This window comes from Tamandua tetradactyla, chromosome 10 (genome assembly GCF_023851605.1).
Source record: "Tamandua tetradactyla isolate mTamTet1 chromosome 10, mTamTet1.pri, whole genome shotgun sequence".
Classification (NCBI taxonomy): domain Eukaryota; kingdom Metazoa; phylum Chordata; class Mammalia; order Pilosa; family Myrmecophagidae; genus Tamandua; species Tamandua tetradactyla.
The window spans coordinates 2,137,291-2,164,543 of NC_135336.1; the positions used below are offsets into that span (position 1 = coordinate 2,137,291).

Below are 27,253 nucleotides of genomic sequence, written 5' to 3' on the forward strand. Positions count from 1 at the left end.
CACCACAGTACGTCTGTCCACAACCAAGGCTGCATTTCACATCAACACTCGACAAGGAAGCACGGTCCCATCCAGGACCACAATCAGTTCAGTCTCCCCCCTGCCCTAAGAAAGCAAGCCGGTTCCACGTCCTCTTGGGCAGCACTACCCTCTGATCCTTCCAACTGCTGACAGACCGCTGTTTACTCCAAAGCCAAAACCAACTGTTCCCTTTTAACAGACCTGGAGGCATCTCTGAAGCTGCTAACTAGCTCAAAGGTGCACACAACCCCTGCAAGAGATCAAGAGTGTTAGAGCTGGGCCCCTGGAGGCTGTCAGAAAGGATGGTTAGAACTTACTGGTCCACTGAAGCCAGCCAGCTGCGTGATCATCAGGCATACGATGGAGAGGATGAGCCTGGTGCGACAGAAGATCCACACAACCCTTCGGAGAGAAGCAGCATCTGGCCCAACTTCATTCAGCTCTTCTTGCCACAGCCTCTCTAGTCTTAACAAGGGCACATGTCCTCTGTTATACATCTCTACAGGTGAGAAGGCATATCCTAGCTTCCCGCCTGCCATCACTTTTGGTCTCCAGGCTTTGAAAACACTCACACAAAAAATCTCTCCTTTAAAAATTCTATACATTGTCTCCACCTTCACAGGCCTAGGAAAAATTACCCTTCCTGGGTAATTACATATTTACCCTGTATAGGGAGCCTCTCAGGATACAGAAAATGATGAGAGCAAAAGTCTTATCTTCCACCCAGAAAACTTGTCCCTGAATGAGATTTTTTGGTGGATAAGAACTTCCCTTCTCAAAGGTCCCCAGCCCTTTCTGAAAGATCCTGCAGTAAAATGTAAAATTGGAAACTAAATTTTAATCATGACAATCAGCTACCACAAAAATGTATTCTGTCACAAGGCAGCAATATAATCTCCCTGCAGACTCAGGAAGAGAAGCGGGGCTGAGAGAGAGAGAGAAAGCCCGTGGTTAAAACAGAATTAAAGGTGAAATAGGAGATCAAGTAGAAGAGCCAAGAGAAAGTCACTCCCAGGCGCCCCTCCCTCCACAGGACAGCTCGGATCTTGGAGGGATGCAGAGCTGCAGACTGCACACTGCCGGACCCACACCCCTAGCTCCCGCCTTGTGCAGCCGGTGCGCAGGGGAGGCGCCTACCTTCTGCAGTTCACCTCAGAAGACTCGCACTGGGACAAAGACCACACGTCCTCCATGAAGAGCTCCCCCTTCTTGTAAGCCACACGGGCCAGAGGAGAAAGCCAAGAAAAAGTCATACAGGAGAAGAGTCCAGCATTGTCCACTGGGTGCTGGTGTCTAGGGAGAGAAAACCCAAATCACAAAGTTGTCAACACAGAAAGGCCAGCCAGTAAATACATGCTGGTCAGAAAACAGAGCTCCTGACTAAAAACTGGTCTCCTGAGACAGTCCAACCTTAGCCCTGAATTTTCACACATGCTTTTGGTACTCAACAGTCATGACCTAGCAGAGCCTCTTACTTGGAAGTGGTCCGGATGGGCTTCAGAGCACTTAAGCCATGATGGTACTTTCCCTTGGGATGTTCCTCATCCAATATTCTGAGTTGAGAATGCATGGAGACATCCAGGGAAAGACCCTCTGCTCGGGCTGCCGTTTCCAAAGCATCTTGGCACTCCAACTGTTTTACACAGGTAGGGAGAGAGGCAAGGCCACAGTTAGTGAGTGTTAGAAAAATAAGACAAGCAAATCTAACTGGCACGACAGCTCCAATGGCAAACCAGATTCACCTCAGCTGAGAAACTCCAAGGGTCAGGAGGTTAAACACTGACTTTGCATGATAGGAACTCATAAGGAACTTTAAGATACTTTAAATTTATATTTTTATCAGCAAAATGTTTTATCTTTCATTTCCCAATTTAGACTGGGACTCACTGAGTCAAACTACTTTACTGCTAACTGCAAATTCTATTGCCCCCCCCACTTTGGCACAAATTAATGTTTAATCCATTTTTGTATCATATTCCTGGATCCTTCACCAATGTTACATGTAGACAGAAACAAAAGCATAACAAAATTAATAACTAAAATCAGAATCACTAATGCTATCACGTAGGGAAATAGTAAAAAATCTAGTAGCCATCAGCAAAAGTACAGCAAAGCCAATGCTATAAAAAGAAACAAAAAAATTTGCTAGAAAACTATATGCATCATATTCTTTCAAATCAGCCAAGTATGCCACAACAAATAATGGAACATACGTAGAATTTATTTTTCTTGCAAGATATAGAAATCCAAGTTCTTTGTTGAATACTGCGGATGGGTAAATAAGTTTGTAATGTTAATTCCACTAAGTTATTACAGAGGAGGCCAGGAACACATTTATGGACTCTGGAGACGAGGTGTACTGTCATACTTTGGGAGAGTAGATACGCTAGCCAAAATTAATAATAATAAGAGCATATGGAGTTCACCCCTGCTCCAAGGAACATCTAGAGAAGGGATGGGAGGGCACCTGAGATGGTGATTCCAGGGTATAAGTGACCTGGGAGAGTCTTCTCTACCACATAAGGTGGGGCCTGGTAGAAAAACTGAGGAACTGAGAAGCAGAGAATTGGAGACCATCTGGCTGGTGCAAACAGCCTAACACAGAAGTCTGGAGTCCTCAAGAGTGCACAAAAGGGGAAATGGGGACCAGGAAGTAAGCCAAGCCACATTCCTTAGACTCACTACCCTCACCAGCGCAGCCCGGTGACCTGCAACTCACTCCACACCCCACGCACCTGAATCTGGTCACCTACCACCTCTCCCCATGCTCCAAGCACCCCCACTCCCCAATCTCCTGTATGCGTCCCCGCCTCAAGCCCCAACCCCAAGCAGGAGCACATCTGCCCCAACCCAACAGACCTTTTCTACGCAAGCACGTCTCACCCTGCCCCACCTGAGCCCTGCCTCCCAGTCCCTAACTCCTATAGGCGATCAACAGTGCATAAAGGTCATCGGTGCTTACCTCCATATCCAGGCTACACGTGCTCCCAGCACATAGAGTCGAGCAATCCCACACAACCGCACCTAGTCCCGGCTGAGCTCTGCGCCTGCGCACATCAGTTTATGGCACTCCCAGATCTGTGCATGCATAAGGCCGCCAGTCACACCCCAAGCTCTAGGCAAGCGCCAACCTGTGCAGTCAGGCCACAGCCACCCCTAGCCCAAGCAGGCTGAACGCAGAACCCGCTGCTTTTGAGCTCTGCCCCTGCACACAAAGGGCCCTGTCCCCAGACCCCTGCACCTGCACAGCCACATCCACCCCACTGCTGGGCATCCATGCTCAAAGTTACCAGCCTATACCTGGGCTGCAACACATCATTGCAATGTTGTGCCCACCCCACACCCTGAATCCTGCTCCACATCCATTCCACAAATACAAGGTCTTAGACTATCGAAGGAAATCAACCTCCAAAGTAAACCAATCAAGATATTTACATGCCACAAAGACAGCAGAAGATCACTGTGGATTTTGAGAGGATGTTTTATATATCTATAAACTGGTATTTAGAGATAAGAATGAAGCCAATCAGATCGGGATTAAGGTAATTCAGAACACAGGGGTAAGGAAGACATTGTTCATATTTTAGACCTGCATCTACTCTTTGAGACCAAAGGAAGAAAAGTTTATTCTGTCTGGAACCTAAATCTTCTGTAGCACATAATCTAAGTCAATCTGTCTGGATAGCATTTGAACAATCAAAACACCGGGAGCCCAGAATAAGAATGAGGGCCTTTAATACTGTATAACTTAACATAATGCCTGGATACATCCTAGAGTATATTAAGCAGATAATCAAAAAGTACTGGCAAAGTCCCTTGAGAGATGGGAGAAAAAATATGGAACTATTAAACTTTACTACTGGGAAAACCCATGATACTATGTCAAACATTAGGGATACCCAAATCAATAAGCCAAGCCCTTGATCTTGAAGCTTACTCTTGTGAAGTTTAGGTAAATAACAGAGAAGCTTAGCCTACCTATAGGCATGCCTAAGAGTTACTTCTGAAGGACCTCTTTTGTTGCTCACTCTCTCTAAGCCCAACTCTGCAAGTGAAATCATTGCCCTCCCCCTACATGGGATATGACATCAAGGGATGAAAGTCTCTCTGGCAACGTGGGAGATGACTCTCAGGGATGAGTCCAGCCCCAGCACTGTGGGATCAACAATTCCATCATGACCAAAAGGGGGAAAAGAAGTGTAACTAATAAAGTATCAGTAGCAGAGAGAGTTCAAATAGAATTGAGAGAATACTAGGAGATCACTCTTACACAAACTTCAGTTAGACACTGTGTCATGGTCAGGTTCATGTGTCAATGCTTAATCTAATCACTGGAAGCCTTTTAAGGAGGATTCAGAAGAAATTGCCACCTATCATAACTTGCCAAACGCCAACTAAAACCACTCCAGTCAATCCTAAAGAACAGCTAGGGCAATATATAAGATTCCACAAAGGTCCAATGCACTAGAGTAACTTTCCAGAAACCTATAACCTCCAGATGGGTCCCTGGACCAGATAAGCTCTGAAACCTAGAGGGCCCAGCCTCTCCAGGATATCAACTAGTTTCATCTTCCTACCTCATAATAGCGACAGGCCCTTCCAACATGAAAAAGTTAGAATGGCCATAGCCCAAATACTCCTCAAGAGAGAGACAGAAACATCAAAGGTGATGGTAGAGAAGGTAGGATTTAACAAACGAGTATGACTGTGAAATCATTAAATTGATATTTCTTTTGGTCTCTAGTCTCTTGGAGTACCTGGAGGTTAAGAGCCTGGAATTGTGGAATTGTGGCCCATGCCAGGCTCTGGAATCTGTTCTGTAAGTAATTATTGTGCTGTGCTTTGAAATTTATTGCTGTTTTGTATATATGTTATTTCCACAAAAAGAAGAAAGAAAAAAGTCAATTGTGATGATAAAAAAAATATTTATTTCTTCTAGCCTCCTATCTTCTGGAACAGCTAGGAGGTAAAATCTGAGAGGATCCATGACAAACTCTGGAATCTGTCCTGCAACTACTTGTTGCAGAGTGCTTTGAAAATTATTGCTTTTTTTCTTTCTTTGCTTTTTATATGTTATATGATACAATTTTAAAATGTTAAAAAATATTAATAATAGGGGGTGCAAGGGTAGTTCAGTGGTAGAATTCTTGTCTGCCATGCAGCAGACCTGGGTTCGATTCTAAGCCCATGTATCCCCCCCCCCAAAAAAAAAATAAAACAAACAAGAAACCAAACAAGCAAAAATTCAACAAATGGTGCTGCAATAACGGGATACTCACACGGAAAAAAGAATGAAAATTGACCCCGCCATACAACATACAAAAATAATAATAATAGTATATGAACACAGAAGTACAAGACAAAGGCAAATGAGTCTTCTCTTAAATCTTAGCAACACCTAGATGGAAATCAAATTTAAATGCAGTGACTGATTTGAAAAGGCTTTGGTTCAGCTCCCAAGTCTCAGCGGCTTGACGCAGTCTCTATGAAAATACTCAGAAGGTGTCCTCTTATATACCAAACTTATTTTTAGTGGTGGAGCCTCTCTTAGAAGCTGTGTCTGCCTGAGACAGACAACCAATCACTATCTTGGAGGATGTATTAATCTTTCCTTGTATATCCTCCCTATTTGTGTAACAGCTTCTCTGCTTTTCACATTCAGTAGTTCATACTGCTATCTTTTATCACCTTACTTCCAAGGTTAACAATGGCTCCACACACATCATCACTGAAGTCGTCAAAAGATTCTCCAACAGGGCCCAGCAGCATCTCTGCTGATGGAGGTCACTTCATGTCTGCTGCCCATTCAATGTTAATTAGCCTTCGTCCTCATTTGTTTTTTTCATCTTCCCACAGGAACTCAATACTGCCCTTAAAAGCAAGTAGTTACAGCCAGGCACTAAATTACTAGCCACTGACTGAATATGGTTGTACAGAGACCAAAAGGCTTCAACAGTATCAACCTAAGAGATCAGTCAAAGGTAGGTTTGGCAAATTTTACTTTTATCATTTTTAAAAAACCAAGGCACCCATCTACTCTGTAGTGGATGTTTAATATAGTGTTTCTGGGTTAGCAATCCCCTGATTAGATTCTGTTTTCTCTTCTTCTGTAGGTAGGAGAATAGGAGCAGGGGTGGTTTCCAGTTCCACAGTCTCCATCTCAGATCGATCTTTACTGCCCATTTTCTATGACAAAAACTTCAGAATCAGCCCCAATTACATAGCCTTGTCATGCAAAAAGAGCCAGGGTGTACACTTGCCTCCTCTAGCTCTCTTGTATGGGCAACTGGGAGAACAGAACATAGAGCTAAAGAGCTGTAATAACTAGAATTCCAGAATGCCCTGCAGCAGGAAGCAAAGGACCTCAAATTTTCATAAGTTGAAAAACTAAGTCACATATTTACTAGAAAACTTATGTCATTTAGATCTACAAAAAAAAAAATGTACGTAAATCAAGGTCTGTCTGTGGAAGAGAAGGGTGGGTCAAGAATCTGGACACACCTATCCCAAGTTACTTTCAAAGTTTTTGTCTTGCTGTGGCAGAAGCAGAAGTTTCATTTTTCTCAAATAAGGATAAGTTCATCGTCCTTTTCTGTCTGAGCAGAGAAGCTCACGTATCACAAATGTATCCAACAATGACTGAAACAAAAAGAAAGTATAGATCACCAAACTGAGGAAAGGCTAAATGGTGTGACAACCCACATAGTTGGGTTGAAGGGAAAAGACCCTCTAAAAAATACCAACATACCTGCTATAAGTGAGTAAAAACTGGAAACCTGTACAGAGTAGGTTAATGTTACAGGTACCAATCTTATTTAGATACACACAGCTACAGGAAGAAGGTAAAAAATTAAAAGACTACCATTTCAAGTACATATTGAATCTATGTCAAAAAAAAGACTGTGCTGGCCTTAAAGCAAGTCTCAACACATTTCAAGACTGAAATCTGTATGTATACTCTAACCACTTTGGAGTTTAATTGGAATTCAATAACAAAGGTAAGAAAAATCTCCAAATATTCAGAAATTATGCAATGTACTTCTGAATAAGAATGAAAAGTGTTAAGTGAAAATTAAAAAATATTTTGAGCTAGAGTGTAAGCATTTACAACACATCAAACTTTATGTACTGCATCTAAAGCAGTGCACGGAGTGAGATTCTGACTGCTTTAAAAGTGTATATTAGAAAGAAAAGACAGAAGAAAAAAAATCAACTATCTAAGCCAGGATTTGGCAAACATTTTTCACAAAGGGTCAAACAATAAATACATCAGGCTTTGCGGACCAAGAGGCAAAATCAAGAATATCATATAGGATTTATATTACAAAGGAAAATAGGCTTCCAAATTCCTTGAATGTGCTGCCCTCACCAGCGCAGCCCCATGACCCCATACCCCATGACTCACCCCACACCCCACGCACCTGAACCCCATCACCCGCTCCCATTCCCACGCTTCAGGCACCCTGACCTGACCAGCCCCCAGTACACGTACCTGCCCCACTACCCCCACCCCAAGTACAGCCCAACCCACCTCTCCTGCACCCCTCCCGAGCTCTACCGCCCCCTCCCTGTTCCCCTCAAGCTGTTGCCTCAGCGAATAAAGTCTGCATGCACTAACCTCCATCCCCAGGCTACCCTGCCCCCCTGCCCATAGTGTCACACAGTTCCACCCCCGCCTGACAAGCTCTGTGCATCAGTTTACCGTGCTCCTAAACATAGGCATGCGCACAGGCCCCCAATCACGTCATTCAGCTCTGGGAACCTGAGCTCACCTCAGTCCTAGAACCGCACATGCACATGGCCCTCAGCCACATTTTCCAGCTCTGAGAAAGTGCTGGCCTGAGCAGCTGGGTCACATCTGTACCCAATCCACAAAGGCATAAGACCACCCTGCTGCCACAGCTCTACGCCTATGCACAAAGGGCCCCACACCCTAGACCAGCGCACACCAGTGTTACGCCCCACAGACCAATGCACCTGCACAGCGACATCCTCCCTGGCCACTGAGCATCCACATTCACAAGCACCAGCATAAAATCCCCAACCTGCACCTATACTGAAACAAATCACTGCACTATTGTGCCCCACCCCATACCCTGTACTCTGCTGCACAACCATTCCGCAAACACAAGGCCTTAGACTACTGAAAGAAGTCAACTCCCAAAGTTAATCAAGATATTTACATGTGACGAAAACAGGTCACTAAGCATATCACAATGCAGACACATACAACCCCGCCTAACAACCAAATTAAAACACCAGAAGAGACACAGATGTTGAGACAACTAATCGAAGATGTTCATATAACTCTACTTAATAAAAAACGTGGGATAGCAAATGACATAAAGGAGATCAAAAAGACAGAAGAGCATAAAGAGGAATTTGAAAGAATAAAGAGAAAAATAGCAGATATCACAGAGATTAAAGACTCTGTTGACCAAATAAAAAACATACTAGAGGCAGACAACACCAGATTTGAAGAGACAGAAGAAAGAATAAGCAATAGAGAGAAAGGATAACTGACTTCAAAGATGCAAAACAGCAAACGGCAAAAAAATGGTAAAATTTGAATTGGATCTCAGGGAAATGATAGACAAAACAAAACACACAAATATAAGAATCACTGGCATCCCAGAAGGAGAAGAGAGGAGTAAAGGGCTAGAAGAGTAGCTGAGGATATAATGGGGGAAAATTTCCCAACCCTCATAAAGGACATAAATATACAAGTCAAAGAAGCCCAACAAACTCCAAATAGAATAAATCCAAATAGGCCTTCCCAAGACACATTCAACGTTCAGTTGAAGAGCAGCAGAAAATTCTGAGAGCAGCAAGAGAAAAGCAATCTACTACACAGAAAGGAAACCACATAAGACTGAGTTCAGACTACTCAACTGGCATCCTGGAGGTGAGAAGGCAGTGGTATGATACACTCAAGATCCTGAAAGTGAAAGACTTTCAGCCAACAATTCTGTAACAAGCCAAACTGTCCTTCAAAACAGAGGGAGAGATTAAAGTTTTCACAGACAAACAAATCCTGAAAGAATTTGTCAACAAGAGACAAGTCCCTATAAGAAATACTGAAGGGAGCTCTGCCAGGTAAAAAAAAAGAGAGGGGAGGGAGGTCTAGAGAAGCGTGCAGAATTGAAGAGTACCACGAGGGTAACTCAAACAATAAAAAGAGAAAGAGGGAAAAGAACACATAGATCTGACAAATAAAATTTAAAAGATAAGATGGTGGATTCAAGAAATGCCATTTCAGTAATAACTTTGAATGTTAACAGACCAAATTTACCATTAAAAGATACAGATTGGCAGAATGGATTAAGAAACATAATCCAGTTTATGGTGCTCCCAAGAGACTCATCTTAGACACAAGGATACAAATAGACTGAAAGTAAAAGGATGGAAAAAAGATTTTCCATGCAAATTGTAACCAAAAGAAAGCAAGAGTACTAACATCAGACAAAACAGACTTTAAATGTAAAGACATCGATGTATAAGAGGCAAAGAAGGACACTATATACTAATTAAAGGGTCAATTCACCAAGAAGCTATAACAATCATAAATGTTTATGCTCCCAATCGAGGAGGCACAAAATACATGAGACAGACATTGGCAAAACTGAAGGGAGCAATAGGTATTTCAACAATAATAACAGGAGACTCCAATACACCACTCTCCTCTATAGCGAGACCAACCAGACAGAAGATCAACAAGGAAATGGAAAAGTTAAATAACTTTATAAATGAATTAGACTTAAGAGACATATATAGGTCACTGCACCCCAAAGAACAAGGAAATACTTCTTTAGGCTCATGGAACATTCTCCAAGATAGATCATATGCTGGGACACAAAACAAGTCATTATAAATTTTAAAATATTGAAATTATTCAAAGCACTTTCTCTGATCACAATGGGATGAAGCTGGATCTCAATAACCACCAAAGAACAAGAACATTAATAAATATATGGAGATTAAATAATACACTCTTAAACAACCAATGGGTCAAAGAAGAAATTGCTAGAGAAATCAGTAGCTATCTGGAGATGAATGAAAATGAGAATACAACTTATCAGAACTTACAGGCTGTGGCAAAGGCTGTGCTAAGAGGAAAATTTATTGCCCTAAATACCTACGTTAAAAAACAAGAAACATTGATTTCCGGTGCCTGCCCATGAAAAAAAAACAAACAAGAAAGAGCAAAAATTGAGAACTTAACAGCACACTTCAAGTAACTTGAGAAAGAATGGCAACTAACCCCAAAGCAAGCAGAAGAAGAGAAATAACAAAGATTAAAGCACAGATAAATGAATGGAAGAACAAAAGAACAATAGAAAGAATCAATAAAACTAAAAATTGGTTCACTGAGAAAATCAATAAAATTGATGGGCCACTACCAAAACTGACTAAGAAAAAAAGAGAGAGGATGCAAATAAATAAAATCAGAAATGAGAAGGGGTGCATAACCACAGACCCTGAAAAACAAAAAGAAATCATAAGAGAATATTATGAACAACTATACGCCAACAAACTAAATAACTTAGATGAAATGGGCAAACTCCTGGAGACACACAAACAAGCTACACGGACTCAGGAAGAAACAAAAGATCTCAACAAACCAATCACAAGTAAGGAGATTCAATCAGTCATCAAAAATCTTCCTACAAAGAAAAGCCCAGGGCCAGATGGCCTCACAGGGGAGTTTTATCAAACATTCAAAAAAGAACTAACACCAATCCTGCTCAAACTCTTCCAAAAAATTGAGGAAAAAGGAACTCTACCTAATTCATTTTATGAAGTTAATATCATTTTAATACCAGTACTGGGTAAAGATGCTGTAAGAAAGGAAAACTACAGGCCAATCTCCCTAATGAGATTCTCAACAAAATATTAGCAAATCGAATCCAACAATACATTAAAAGAATTATATACCATGACCAAGTGGGGTTTATACCAGGAATGGTTCAACATGAGAAAATCAATTACTTGACATTAACAAGGGAAAAATGACATCATCATCTCGATTGATGCTGAAAAAGCATTTGACAAAATTCAACATCCTTTTCTGACAAAAACACTCCAAAAGATAGGAATCAACCATAACTACCTCAATATGATAAAGGGAATATATGAAAAAACGATAGCCAACATCATACTCAATGGAGAGAGACTGAAAGCTTTCCCCCTAAGATCAGGAATGAGACACTGTCATCACTATTATTCAACATTGTGCTAGAAGTTCTAGCTAGAGCAATCAGGCAGGACAAAGAAAAAAAAAGGCATTCAAAATTGGAAAGGAAGAAGTAAAACTCTCATTATTTGCAGATGACAGTACTAATACTATACTTGGAAGATCCTGAGAAATCTACAGCAAAGTTACTTGAGCTAATAAATTCAGCAAGGTGGCAGGATATAAAATTAATGTGCAAAAAATCAGTAACATTTCTATACATGAGCAATGACTTAGCTGAGGAGTCAGTTAAGGAAAAAATTCCATTCAAAACAGCAACTAAAAGAATCAAGTACTTAGGAATGAACTAAAGTAGGGACATAAAGGACTTGTACACAGAAAACTACATAACATTGCTAAAAGAAATCAAAGGAGATCTAAATAGGTGAAAAGACCTTCCCTGTTCATGGACAGGAGGGCTAAATATAGTTAAGATGTCAATTCTCCCCAAACTGATCTACAGATTCAACACAGTACCAATCAAAATTCCAACAACCTACTTTGAAGACTTCGAAAAGCTAATTAACAAATTCATCTGGAAGGAAAAGAGACCCTGAATAGTTAGAAGCATCCTAAAAAAGAAGAATGAAGTGGGACGATTAACACTCCCTGACTTTTAAACCTATTATAAAGCCACAGCTGTCAAAACAGTTGTCAAAACTGAAACAAAGATAGAAGCACTGACCAATGGAATCAAATCAAGAGTGCAGAAATAGACCACCAAATCTATGGTGAACTGATTTTTGACAAGTCCCCCAAAATCCTCTGAATTGGGACAAAATAATATTTTCAATAATTGGGCATGGAAGAACTACATATCAATAGCCAAAAGAATGAAAGAGGACCCCCACCCTACACAAAACTTAACTCAAAGTAGATCAAACACCTAAATATAAGAACTACCACCATTAAGCTTCCAAAAGAAAATGTAGGGAAACATCTTCAAGACCTGGTAATAGGAGGGAGCTTCCTAAACTTTATACCCAAAGCACAAGGAACAAAGAAAAAACAGGGCCATGGTGGCTCAGCAGGCAGAGTTCTCACCTGCCATGCCAGAGACCCAGATTCGTTTCCCGATGCCTGCCCATGTTAAAAACAAAAAACAAAACAAAACAAAAAAACCCAGATAAATCAGATAGATGGGAACTCCTCAAAATCAAACGCTTCAGCATCTCAAAAGACTTAGTCAAAAAGGTAAAGAGGCAGCCAACTCAATGGGAGAAAATATTTGGAAATCACATATTGGACAAAGGTTTGATTTCCTGTATATACAAAGAAATCATACAACTCAACTACAAAAGAACAACCCAGTCATAAAATGAGCTAAAGATAATGAAGAGGCATTTTTCTGAAGAGCAAATACAGATGGGTCAAAAGCACATGAAGAGATGCTCACTTTCACTGGCTATTAAGGGAAATGCAGATCAAGACTACAAAGAGATACCACCTCACACCTATAAGAATGGCTGCCATTAAACAAACAGGAAACTATAAATGTTGAAGAGGATGTGGAGAAATTGGGACTTATGCACTGCTGGTGGGAATGTACAATGGTGCAGCCACTATGGAAGACAGTTTGGCAGTTCCTTAGGAAACCAATACTGAGTTGCCCTATGACTAGCAATAGTACTGCTTGGTATATACCAAGAAGAACTAAATACAATGACACAAATAGACATGTGCACACCGATGTTCATAGCAGCATTATTCACAATCATCAGGATGGAGAGAAAAAAAAAGATGGAAACAAAACAAATGCGCATCTGCAGACGAATGGATCAAGTAAATGTGGAATATACTATGATGGAATGTTATGCAGCAGTAAGACAAAATGACGTCTGGAAGCACATGACAAGATGGATGGGCCTTGAGGACATAATGCTGAGTGAAATAAGCCAGACACAAAAGGATAGATACTGTATGATTCCACTTTTATGACCATGGAAAAGGTAAAATCAGAGGCTTACAATATAGAATATAGGGGATTTAGAGATTACATAGAAGCTAGAAATGGGTGAAAAGTTAGCTAATGAGGTTGAACTTCAATGTAAGGGAATAGATAGGAGTGAAGGTGGTTGTGCTGGTTTGAAAGGATGTATGTACCCTAGAAAAGCCACATTTTAATCCTAATCCCATTTTGTAAAGGCAGCCATTTCCTTCTAATCTCTATTTAGTGCTGTATGCTTGAAACTGTAATTAGATCATCTCCTGGAGGGATGACTCAATGAAGAGTGGTTGTTAAACTGGATTAGATAGAGACATGTCTCCACCCTTTTGGGTGGGTCTTGATTAGTTTACTGGAATCCTATGAAAGAGGAAACATTTTAAAGAAAGCAAGAGATTCTGAGAGAGCAGAATGACATAGCCACAAGAAGCAGAGAGTCTACTAGCCAGTGACCTTTGGAGATGAAGGAAAACATCTCCCAAGAAGCTTCACAAAACAGGAAACCAAGAGAAGAAGCTAGTAAATGCTGCCGTGTTCGCCATGTGCCTTTCCAGATGAGAGAGAAACCCTGTGTTTGCCATGTGCCTTCTAACCTGAGAGAGAAACCCTGAAGTTTATCAGCCTTCTTGAACCAAGGCATCTTTGCCTGGATGCATAGATTGTACATTTCTATAAATTTTTTTTCACATTGTATAAATTGTTTTAACTGGGACATTTTCTCAGCCTTAGAACTGTAAACTAGCAGCTTAATAAATCCCCCTCTTAAAAAGCCATTCCGTTTCTGGTATATTGCATTCCGGCAGCTAGTAATCTGGAACAGTGGTTCTCTAGTGGGTCTGTAAGTAATATTAGCATAACGAAGATGAACAAGACAAGACTGAAAGGTTGTATAGACCTATGTGTCCCATTGATTAACACCAGAAATATGAATTAGATCTTGAAAGAACTACTTCAAAGATATGATTTTTTTGTACAAAGAGTCTTTAATCCAGGGTACAAGGGGAAAACTGCTATTATATGCTATGAGCTACGTTCTAAAGGAAACCCTCAGCAGTACCACAGCAACAGCAGAGGTAAATAATGGGGGTAGGGACAAGAGTTAAGAGGAGGTTTAGATTTCCTATTTGGTGAAGTTTCATTGGTTTTCTTTCTCTTGGGAACAATGATTTCATCTAAAACTGAGAATGGTGATGGACTATGGACTTGGGCCGCTATACATGATCTCTGATGAATGCAGGTGGCTGAAAGGTGCACTGAATGAGAGGCAGATTGGTGAACGATGGTGTATACTTACGAATGAAGGTTGTGCCACTACAAAAAGGAACAAAATTGTGAGGCATGCAAAGATGTGAATGAATATAATATGTGGGACATTTACAGTGGTAAAATAAGTCAGAAATAAAAGAACAATAATGGTATGGTCACCTTTAAAAAATGCTTATAAAAAATTTTCTATAGCGCATAATCTAACTCAACCTATATGTATAGCTCATTTGAACAACTGAAACACAGGGAGCCCAGAATAAGAAAGAGGTCCTATAATCCTATATAAATTACTGTAATGCCTGAAAACATCCTAGAGTATATTAAGCAGATAATCAAAAAGTACTGGCAAAGTCCCTTGAAGGACGGGAGAAAGATTATGAAACTACTGAACATTACCATCAGGGAATCCCCTGATACTGTGTCAAACTTTAGGGATACCCAAATCAATAGGCCATGCCCTCAATCCTGAGGCTTACTCTTATGACGCTTAAACTACCTATAGGTATGCTTAAAAGTTACTTCTGGAGGACCTCATTTGTTACTTGGATGTGTCCTCACTCTCTCTAAGCCCAACTCTGCAAGTGAAATCCTTGCCATCACCCCTACATGGGACATGACATCCAGGAGTGAAAGTCTCCCTGGCAACATGGGAGATGATTTCCAGGGATGAATCTATCCCTGACACCATGGGATCAACAATTTCATCATGACCAAAAGGGGGAAAAGAAGTGTAACTAATAAAGTATCAGTGGCAGAGAGAGTTCAAATAGACTCGAGAGGCTACTCTGGAGGTTACTCTTATGTAAGCTTCATTTAGACCTTGTTACCTATCATAACCTGCAACCCCCAGCCAGGACCATTCAAGCCAATCCTAAAGAACACCTAGCACAATACAAGATTCCACAAGGGTTCCAGGCACTACAGTAACTTTCCAGAAACCTACAACCTCCAGATAGGTCCCTGGACCAGATAAGTCCTGAAATCCAGAGGGCCCAGCCTCTCCAGAATGTCAGCTAGTTCCATCTTTCTACCCCATATTACTGGCAGCCCCTTCCAATGTGAAAAATTTAGAATGGCCATAGCTCAAATACCCCTAAAGAAAGGGATGGAAAGATCAAGTGTGATGATGGAGTCATACAGTGAAGACAGGATTTTACAAATGAATACGAATGCTGAATCATTAAAGTGATATCTCTTTTAGTCTCCAGTATCTTAGAGCAGCTAGAGGTAAAAACCTAAAATTGTGGAATTGTAACCCATGTCAAACTCTGAAATATGTTCTTCAATTGTGGTGCTATGCTTTGAAATTTATTGCTTTTTTGTATATATGCTACTTCTCACAAAATAGAAAAAAAAAAGTCGATTGTGATGATAAAAAAGTATTTAAGCCCTCTAGTGTCCTGAATTCTGGAGCAGCTAAAAAGAAAAATCTGAGAGGATCATATGGTAGCTCATGACAAACTCTGGGATCTGTCCTGTAACTTCTTGTTGAAGAGTACTTTGAAAACTTTTGCTTTTTTAAATTTCTTTGCTGTCTATATATGTTGTATTATACAATAAAAAAAGGAAGAAGCATATGAGTAACTGCCAAATGGGATTTCCATGTGCCCAGATTCCAGATGGAGCCACCCCTGCGCACTGACTGGTATGACCCAGGAAGGAAGGCTCCATGGAAGAGGACAGACGTGATTTCCAGGGCTCTGATGGTTGGATTTGCCCACACACAACAGCAGAGTAAAGAAAGGGCATTCTAGGCATGGGAAAGAAAGTCAACACCATGGATAAAAGGCAACTATAGGAGAGCATCTGGAGTCTCAGGGGGCAACGGGTGCAGCCATCACTAGAGGAAGAAAGCTAAAATGCTGGTGCTGTCAGAATGCAATCTTAAAATACAGCCAAAGGGATAGGGGGGTCAACCCTGTGAACTCCCAGGAGGTGCTGATGTTTTTAAACAAGATGATTCATTTTCCTTAAAAGTTTTTAAGGAAAAAAAAACAGAAATAAAAACAAAAATAGTGGCTTTAGAGAGGAAACCTGGCAGACAAAACCTTAATGAAGTGATCAAAGTTCATACCACCTAAAAAGGGACAAGCCAACATGTGTCTCCCAGTATGATGTGCTGAGGACATCATCACTTCTGGGTTTTCCTACCAAGTGATAACACATCAGTAGGACATCTGAGACAAGCTCAAACTGAGGGACATCCCACAAAACACCTGGCCTCTATTCTGTACACCGAAGGACAGACTGAGGAACTATTCCAAATTAAAAGAGACTAAAGAGACATGAAACTATATGGCAATGCTTGATCCTTAAAAGGATCCCAGATGAGAAAACATGTATTTTATTTTTTCTATAAAAGACATTATGGGAACAAAAGGTGAAAAGTGAATAAAGTCTGTAGATTAGACAAAAGTAGTATCTCAATGTGAATTTTCTGATTTTGATCATTGTGCTGCAGTTATTTAAGAGATTAACCGTTTTCTTTGGAAACATACTTGACTTGGACCTTTAGACGTATAGGGGAATCATGTTTGTGACTTACACTCTCAAATGGCTCAGAAAAAAGCTATTTATATATACACACATATCGAGAGAGTGATAACACAAATATACAATGTTCACTGGGAAATTTGTGTGAAGGGTAAATAGGAATTGTCCATACTATTCTTGTAACTTTTAAGTTTAAAATACAAAGCTAAAAATTAATTTCTAGTAAAGAAATTTTAAACAAGCTATTTCGACCACATCATGTAAGATGTGGAAGGAAGGTGAAGAGAGTACAGGTAAGGAGAGACAACTTGGGAAAAGAAGACTGACCCAGGTGAACCAAGCTCAAGAGACAGGAGTTTTATAAACATCTTTTGTTATTATAGCAACAGAAAAGAAAACACATCCATTAACATGCTAATATGAGAATGGCATACTAGCATTAAGAAGAAACTAAAATCCTCACATCTTTTCTCATTCATTCTTTAGACAAATAACTTTCTGAGCATCCACTATGTGCAAGATTGTTCTGCATGTTTGAATATGCCAATTCCTATGTGTACAGCACACTAATTTCATTTTTTTCCATCTCCAAAGAGCCTATTGACAGTTTTCACCAAAATCTATTCGGAGAAAAGTTAATGAACTTAACAACAAAATTTCATCTGTATGGGTTCTGTTATTTGACAATATATAATAATGTCACGTTCTACCACCTCCTGGGTAGAAAGCTACTTCCTATTTGGAAGCCAAACACAGAATGCCAAATTCAAAAGCTCTTAATAAAGACTCTGATGAGAGTTGGCAAGCAAGGCTTCATTCCCCCAGAATTATCCCAAGTACCATAAAAGGCACGCTCTGTAAAATGACAGATTGAGGGTACTTGTACTGCCTTGGATTTCAGAACAAGGCAGGCAGTACAAAGCGCCTTTATCCTGACAAAGACAAACCATCCCCCAAAAAAGTAGCTGAAATGGCACTACTTGTCCTCAAAATTCCACGTAATAAAGTATAGAGTAGGAATTCCTACACTAAAGGTAAGGAGAAGCCTATATTGTGGACCTAAGAGGACCAAATTTGCCATTCTAAGTTACAGTTTCCAAGTCATATATCATCTTTGCTATTCTTTCCTAAACATTTTCCCAAATGCTCAAACTTATTGTCATATCTTTGGTCACTGCTACGACCAAAGAGCTGAGGGGCATTAATGTATTAAAGTATTAGTAGAGCAAAGCATTGAGTATGTAGTTAACGTCAAATGTCAACTAAAATATCTTCATGTTGCCTCATAATCTGTACCATTTTCATTTAATCACAGCATGATATACCATTTCACTTGTTTATTATTAATAATATGGTAAACAATTATAGTCCATTTTTTTTCTTTCTGAACTATTTAAGGTAAATTCCCATCTGTGGGATTATAGGATTAAAGACTCTACCTCCTAGCAATTAGACAGTCACCCAGTTTGCCTAATGAAGGCTTATTATGGACTACATGCTCCAGCATTACTGCCAGTTGCTGTAGTACTTTCAGTTCTATTCTGTTGGCCTTTGAAGTGGGCTCCATCCTATCTACCTTGGACATTAGCTAGAACTAGAGGAAGCTAGAGCAATCTTCCTTCTTAAAGCAAATCTCATGACTAGTCTATAAAGGCAAACTGTATACTTGCTGGCGAGAGAAAAATATGTCCAAACTAATTTAGAAAAATATGTCCAAACTAATTTATAACAAACTCACATAGCACGTACATGTGCCAGGCATTGTTTCATTTAGTTTTTTAACTTTTCTATTGTATAGTATAACATATATACAAAGCAAAGAAATAAAAAAGCAATAGTTTTCAAAGCACTCTTCAACAAGTAGTTACAGGCCAGTTCTAAGAGTTTATCATGGGCTACCATACCATTCACTCAGATTTTTCCTTCTAGTTGTTCCAGAATATAGGAGGCTAGAGGGCTTAAATATTTTTTATCATCGCAATTGACTTTTTTCCCTTCTTTTTTTGTGAAATATGTACAAAAAAGCAATAAATTTTAGACACAGCACCACAATTAGTTGTAGAACATATTTCAGACTTTGACATGAGTTACAATTTCGTAATTTTAGGTTTTGACTTCTAGATGCTCCAAGATACTGGAGGCTAAAAGAGATACCAATTTAATGATTCAGCATTCATATTCATTTGTTAAATCCTATCTTCTCTGTATAATTTCACCATCACCTTTGATCTTTCCATCCCCCTCTTTAGGGGTGTTTGGGCTCTGGGGCAGGTATTGTATTAAATGCTTTAAAGACATTAACTCATTTAATCCTATAATAACTCTATGAGGTACAGACTATTATTACCTTCAGTTTACAGGTGAGAAAACTAAGTAACAACAGGGATTTAAAGGCAGGCTCCAGAGTTCATCCGCTTAAGCATCATGCTACATGCCATTCAAAGAAAAAGCAAGAAAGTAAATCACAACTGTACCAGACAATCTCAGAAGTACCTTTATGATAGCTTCTCCCTCTTCCCCAAGGTGAGTCCAGATTAAAATAAACACTAACTCTCTAACTCTCCTGACTAACCTCATCATAAGTAAATGGCAGTTTCCAAAGTCATAATTATAGATTAGAATACTAGAATGTAAATAAATTATTTTGCTTAATTACAAAAATGCACTTCCCTAATTGTTTTTAAACCAAAGATGAGAAGATGCTCATTAAATTAGTCATAAAATTTGAGCACCTTTATACTAATTCGTCAGTAACTGTGTTGATGACTCACACTTGTAACTATTTGGTTGCCTATCTAACTTCTCTTCCTCCCTAGGCTTCCTAAAAAAGTTTACATGGCCAAGCATGGTGGGAAAAGAAGTATGCCTGTTTAAAGGTAAAAATAAACTTTTTCCTACCAAATTAATGCTCTGTAAAGCCAATTATCAAAAATCTAAGGTTGAATGGTTTGAAAATGGAAATGAACCAAGAGAAAAGGCTTACTTATTCAAACTACAAGGACTTACTACATGAAAACATAAATAATATAACAGGGTAGAAAATCACAAGTCTGTGAATATTGTTAGGATAAGTAAATACCAGATTGGAGCTGAATTAGCTGATATTCAGGTTTCACACTATGCATTAATCCATGTGGAAATACCTCAAAATGTTACTTTAAAATGATAAAAATACAGGGCACACAGGTAGTTCAGTGGGTTAGAATGTCTGCCTTTCATGTGGAGACCCGGGTTCAATTCCTGGACCATGTGCCCAAAAAAAAAAAAAAGATGAAATATATATAACTCATCACACTTAGTTATGGAATGGAGAAGGCTCTATTTTTTCCCAGAAGTCAAAAACTTATTAAAGGCAACATGGATAGATATAAACACAAAAAGGAAAACTTTGTGCATAAGGCAAAAGGGAGAAATGCAAAAGTGACAAGGTAACTAATTAACTAATACAACAATATATTTTGAATAGCAGGCTTTAACTGAAAGACATAATGAATTTTTTAGTCATTCATTCACCAATTACATATTTCGGTGCTGGAGATACTGTCTTGAGCAAACAGCTCCCCTGCTGCTCCCATCACTGCCTTCATTGGGTTATATACTGGCATTTATAAAATGTTAAGACTCATAAAAATCCAGCTAAACTGGCTGAAAATATATCAGCTTCTAAATTAGATGTTACCAGTCAAGAGACATAAATTAAATTTTAAGATAGCACTATACACCCCTTAATAAAAATAGTGATGAAATCCAATACAGGAAGGAAGAAAATGTAGGAAAATGTACACTACACAGACACTGAGTTGCTTTTCAATTTGCCACAAGCAGCTACTCTGGAGAGCAACCTCATAATATGTGATACTTCATATACTCTCTGCCTCCATAATTTTATTGTATGAAGGAAAAATTTCCAAAGAAAAAAATAATTTAAATCCAAGAGCACATAAAACTAAAAGCCTTATAAATACAATAATGGCTGAAATACAGTAGATCAACACTGTAGCTCAGTACCATCCAAAAGAAATACAATGCAAACCACAATGTTAGCAACATGTATAACTTAAAGTCTTCTAGTAGCCACATTTAAAAAAATAAAAATGAATGACAGTAATTTTAAAAATATATCTTATTCAACCCAACATACATATAATCTGTTTTCAACATATAATCAACATAAAAACCATTGAGTTATTTTATATTTGTTTTCTGTACTAGGTCTTCAAACCTTAGTGTGTTTATAAATACAGCCCAGCTCAAGTCGGACTAGCCACACTTCAAATGCTCAATAGCCACAAGGGGGCAAGTGGCTCCCGGACTGGACAGTGCAGCCCACCAGTTCACAATGGAGGGCAATTTCCTCCCCCTGGGGACATGTGCCTATGCCTGGAGACACTGTTGGTATAATACCTGGAGGAAAGCTACCGGCATCTGGTGGGCAGAAGTGAGGGGTGCCCGTGAGCATGCTACAATGCAGAGGACGCCCTGACAGTTACTTGGGCCTGAACAGCATGTGCTCAGGCAGCACTAGTCACACACAACTCCACCTATGCTGATCTGGGAACCATGCTGCATGAGGTCAAATGCCCTAATCCGATCTCCTATTTGTTTTTTATGTTAAGATGATTCAAATCTTTTTCAGAGACAGGATGAGTATGCACATTTCTCAGCACTATAACCCTTAAGGGGCACGGCGACCTGAAAGGCTCTGGCCATGCAGTGAGGACTCTGCAGCAGCTGATTCATTCCAAAGGGAAAAATACCAGCTCCAGCCAGGGGCTGAGAAAACATCACAATGAAATACTACCACCTGTTACATTCATCTAGGATGACGTGGTTAAGGAGACACTCAGCAGGGTTTTTCCTACCAAGGTGTCAACCCAGGGACAGGAACACCGGAGGCTAAAACAGGGCAAAGAAATTCAGATTCGGCCAAGGTTTAAACAAAGGTCAGGGAAAACACTCCTGCACAGCCCACGTGGGGCCAGAAACAAGGCACACATTCAATCCACAAGGGAACAGAGATACTTGCCCAAGGGCCCTCTCTGCATCAATCCTCCCTCTTTTGCACGCACTGGGCCTGTCCTCAGGTCTTCCGCAATCAGTGCAGTTCTCACCCCACTCAGCCACCGCCTGCACGGTTTGCCCGGTTTGCCCCAGCTCATTTTAATAGGCTGCGGAGTGAGATGTTTGACCACGGGGGAAGTATGGGCTTCTCCCCCTGCTTCAAGGCAGCTGGAACAAGATACCAGGTGCCAGAAACCATTCCTGGAGCTGAACAACCCGTACCCAAGGGCAGAACAGCAGCCGCGTGGCCTGCTAAGCCTCTGAACTAAGGCTCCATGCCCCTTGAGCTCAGAGTGCAGGGCTGGCAGGCATCAACTGCAGCACAGAGGCACCTCCCAGAGTCCCAGGGGGTTAAAGCCTGCAGGGCTCCTGTGTGGCACAACCTTCAAAGAAAGCAGTGTCTGGGGCACAATCAGAAATGACACACAGCATATGCTTCCTCTCCCCTCCCTAATTTCATAAGATCATAACACAAACACGGAATGAGCAGCCTCTTCTTATAAACCCTCCTTGCCCAGGTAAAAGCTTTTCTGCCAGTTGTCCCAGGATTACAGATAAACTTCAGGGGGGAACTGTAGCACCATCAGACAAAGGCCACCAGAGGCTCAGAATATGAAAAAATAAATTTAAAAGAAGAAATTAAAATTTTCTTTTAAATTAAACAATTTTTTTAAATGATGTCCTCCTTTGAGTAGAGACATGAATGAAGCTGATCTGGATAGGACTAAGGTAAATCAGAATACAGGGTAAAGAATGCTATTGTCCATATTTTAAAACTTCGACTTATGTGTGAGACCAAAGGGAGAGATGTTTATTTGGTGCAACATTTTTATTTTGGGTAGTGCATTTCCTAATTTAACTTGTATGGTCAGTTTAGTTGAACACCATTGAACAGGCATAAGATCTTGATGATCTGTCCAGGTTAGCGTGATGCCTGATATTTGGGCAGTGAATAAAAAAGTATTTGCACGGTCCCCTTGGGAAACTGGGGAGAAAGGAGGAAATATTCAACTTTCCCATTTGGAGAACTTCTTATATTCTCACAAGCAGTGGGGATAATCAAATCGATAGGCTAAGCCCTTGATCTTGGAGTCTGCCCCTATGAAACTTATTCTTGCAAAGGACAGGCTAAGCCTACTTAAAATTAGGCCTGAGTCACCCCCAGAGAACCTCTTTTGTTGTTCAAATGTGGCCTCTCTTTCTAAGCTAGCTCAGCAGGTGAACTCATTGCCCTCCCTCCTGGGTGGGACATGACTCCCAGGGTGTAAATCTCCCAGGTAACATGGGACAGAAATCCCAGGATGAGCCAGGACCCAGAATCATGGGATTGGGAAAGCCTTCTTGACCAAAAGGAGAAGAGAGAAATGAGATAAAATAAGATTTGAAACAGAGTCAAGAGATTGTCCTGGAGGTTATTCTTATACATTATATAGATATCCTTTTTTAATTTATGGTGTATTGGAGTGGCTAGAGGGAAGTACCTGAAACTGCTGAGCTATGTTCCAGTAGCCTTGATTCTTTAAGATGATTTTATAAAGAAATAACTTTTATAATGTCACTGTGGGATTGTGAAAACCTTGTGACTGTTGCTCCTTTTATCCAGGGTATGGAAAAATGAGTAAAGAAATATGGATAAAGAATAAATAAATAAATAATAGGGGGAACAATAAGTAAAATAAATTTGATAGACTGAAATACTAGTGGTCAATAAGAGGGAGGGATAAGGGGTATGGTATGTATGAGTTTTGTTTTTTTTCTTTTCATTTCTTTTTCTGGAGTGATGCAAATGTTCTAAAAATCATGGTGATGAATACAAATTACGTGATGATATTGTGAGCCACTGACTGTACACCATGTATGGAATGCTTGTGTGCAAAGACTTATCAATACAAATATTTTAAAAAATAAAAAATGATGTTCTCCCAAGACTAGCTCACTTCAGTTTCCCACCTTCCCTTCCCCTATCAGGTTAAGGAAAGCTTTCAAGGACTGCCCCTTTCCAAATTCTCACCACATCCATCATCTTAGGCCCTTTCTCTAAGAACTTCCAAATACTGACCACTTCAGTCAAGAGGGTCAGCAAAATCCTAGAATACAGAAGAAAGAACCTACTATTCAAAGTCAGGGAACCTGCTAATCTCAGCACCCGCACTCGGGAGCTATGCCATTGGGCAAAGAAAGCTACTGTGCATCGGCTCACTCATCTATAGCTGTGCTGTGTTACCCTCATGGCAAGGACCAGCTGTTAATATGCTTCACAAGGGTAAATATATAAATGCAATGGGTACAACTTTATACCACCACCACAGTAAAAGAGCTACTTTTTCTACTGTTCATAATCTAGCATTACCCCATATGCAGCAGGAATTTGAGATGTTGGTTGGTTAAAGAGCTAAATTCCAAGGAATTTATTCAAAGTTCTATTAAATTGGGAGTTTGAAATTAAAACTTTGTTAATACCATCATGAGGTTTCAAAGGATTAAGCTGAAACTCAACTACAGAAAAAAAAGACACTCAGGAAACTCTTGGAGCCCCACATGGTTGAGGGGACAGAGCAGACTTTATTTCATGAGATCCAAAAGTGGAGGTTCTTAGGTTCTGGCTACCCACTAGAATCATCAGGAGAGCTTTCAAACAATACTGATGCCTGAGTTTCACCCCAGATTGACTTAAATGCCTGGCATTTATTATTATTATATACACACACACATATATTTATAATCTTCCATATGAATACACAGCCAGGATAACAACCATTAATTCAGGTAATGGAGTTTGTGAATGCTGGTCTTCAGCATCTGAAAAAAAATTCCCTCAGGATTTTCAGACTTTAGCTTTCAAATAAACAGCCAAAATATAATTTCTAAATAAACTTCCTTCAATAGCTAAACAGTGCATGTACCCATATTAAATGCTTAGCATGAGATGTTAGTGGTTCTGCTATGTGGACCTGTAGAGTAGGCTAGAACTGCTGACACTGGAAAGAAACAAACACAAGAGTTGGGCAGTTTAGCTACTTTGCTACTGTGAGAACACAACATTTGAGGAAACTAAGTGACCACTCAACATCATACCTACATTAACTAAAAGTGAAAAGAACACTGTAAAGGTCGTGAGATTTTTTAAAAGCCAAGCAAACATAACCATTTATTCTAACACGTTCTATGTACTTTACCTCTGAAAGCCCAAGTTTGTCTATTTCTATGACATGTAACAGACTTCACAGCCACCCACATGAATCTTGTTTGGCAAGATTTGCTTTTGAAAGTGATCCAAACATATCCTTTACTCTAAGGTTAGGTAAAAACAACAGCTGTACAGTCGTCAGTACACTGGTGTCTGCTGACTATTCCCTGACCTGCTCCTTTCGGCAGTCCAACATATTGGGCTAGGAGGCCAAGAGCTGGGTTCTGAGGCGCCTAACTCCAGAAACAAGCTCACTGGGAGGAGAACCTGGTGCTAACCCAGTCTGCCTAGGACACCTCTGCTGGGTCTCACCTACAGGGAAGTGAGGCTAAATGTGCAGAATGGCCTGCAAGGTCCCGTGTGTCTTTTGGAGTGCACACCTTTATGAGTCTGTCTTGCTTTCTGCCTCCAAGAGTAAGCTATGGTAAGCAAAAGTTTTCATCTGGAATCTAATAGCTGCACTAAGGTGGATTCTTAGAACAGCTAATTTAGATAAATCTTAAATAATTAAAACATATATAACATCTAATTATCTAAATAGACTAACTCCCAAAAAAAAAGGAGGGGGGAGATACACAAAGTGCTGCTAATTAATAGTGTCAATGAACCAAATTAACTTCACATTAGTCTTGTAATTTTGACAATGACAGTTTCAACTTCTGCAAAGACTTTCAAGGGCCCTGTTTTCCGTCCTTGGCACTAACCTTTTGACTTACGATTAAGGGAAAGGGAAAGAAAGAATGGTCAGGCATTTAAAGAAAGCATTGGCAGAAGGCAACCTAAAGTGGAACCAAGATTTCACTGAAAGAGTTTTCATTAACCATTTGTAACTTTCAAGTTACGTATCCTAACCAAATAAAGATTTAGGCACTTAAAACTGCTTAAGAAATAATTTTAACACTTCTTCCTTTTTTGACAGAAAGCTCTCTTATCACACTGACAGCCTACACTTATTTCCTCATGCAGCGTTTCCACGGACATCAGCAGCAGCCTTGATGGCAGAAGCGAGTTCATGACTGAGGCAGCAGACCAAACACAGGATCTGCCTGCCCATCGTGACGCTGATTCAAAAGCCACCTGGGCTCCCACCAATAGCAGCCCTGTTGTCGCCTCCTCCAGAGAGCTGCAGCCTGCTACTAGAGACAGCGAATCATACCCAGCATTGCCGAAGAGACAAACTGAGTCTTATAAAGCTTTACAAATGCCAATGGGGGGGTGGGGGGAGGGAGGACAGATATTTTTACTCATTCTAACACTGTTCAGAAAATCTGCTGAGTCACTGAAGACCAATCAAGAGAAAAATAATGCAGAGACTGCAAATGCAAATAATCTTCATCCTGCTCTCCTTTCTAATAGCCAAAGCACACTCACAGGCAATATTCTTAACTCTAAGAACATGAGGGCATAAACAAGCTCACATAGTTTGCTTAATGAAAAGCTTTCATAGTACCAGCTTTCTGGTATAATATGCCAAACAAAATATTTTGTGATAGCAATAGCTGTCTCTGGAAAGGGGTTAAGAGTGATTTTTTTTCCTGCTACAATCTTCTATACTTTGCAATTCTACTTTGCAAATTGAGCCCACAGTTTTTTTCATTAAAAGTAATGTATCTTAGAATCACATTTCTTGTTAAGGGATTAGACCTATGCCCTTGATCCCTAGGCTATAGCTCCAGCCCACCAAAATACTGCAAACTACTAATTATGAAAACTCCAACTCAGGTTAAAGGGTCAGCCTAATGGGGAAGTAAAGGAACAGTAAATGATGGTTAGTGGATTTTATGACTACTTGCTTTGTTAGCTTCTCTAGAGGCGAATATTCCAACTTGGTAGAAAGAAAATTCCACCAATGGTACAGTTTTGAGGAAAGGGAAAAAAAGAGTACATGGTAATAATGGCACATGAACTTTAGTCAACTGTTGCTTATTTTCTATTCTTCCTCCTTTGCTTCAGGCTAAATTAGACATGCTTATGAAACAAAAGTCACCCTTCACTTTGGTCTGAGAATAGGAAAGCAAACACACATTAAAAAAAAAAATCATATAAA

At 40.0% G+C, this 27,253-nt stretch overlaps 1 protein-coding gene and 1 pseudogene across 8 annotated transcripts in view; both read right to left on the reverse strand.

Moving 5' to 3' along the window:
• ABCC5 (ATP binding cassette subfamily C member 5) overlaps nt 1-27,253 on the reverse strand; it is a 94,468-nt gene that overhangs the window by 52,044 nt on the left and 15,171 nt on the right. For 7 of the 8 annotated variants that reach the window (XM_077117717.1, XM_077117714.1, XM_077117716.1 and 4 more), the window contains exons 3-5: nt 1,497-1,654; nt 1,159-1,314; nt 339-486 (exon numbers count right to left, since the gene is read on the reverse strand). In XM_077117717.1, the coding sequence (XP_076973832.1) occupies nt 339-486; nt 1,159-1,314; nt 1,497-1,654 (462 nt within the window). Of the gene's footprint in view, nt 1-338; nt 487-1,158; nt 1,315-1,496; nt 1,655-27,253 lie in introns of those variants that run through there. The other variant, XM_077117720.1, reaches the window with a different exon arrangement.
• Nucleotides 2,886-7,333, reverse strand: LOC143648135 (eukaryotic translation initiation factor 4E pseudogene; annotated as a pseudogene).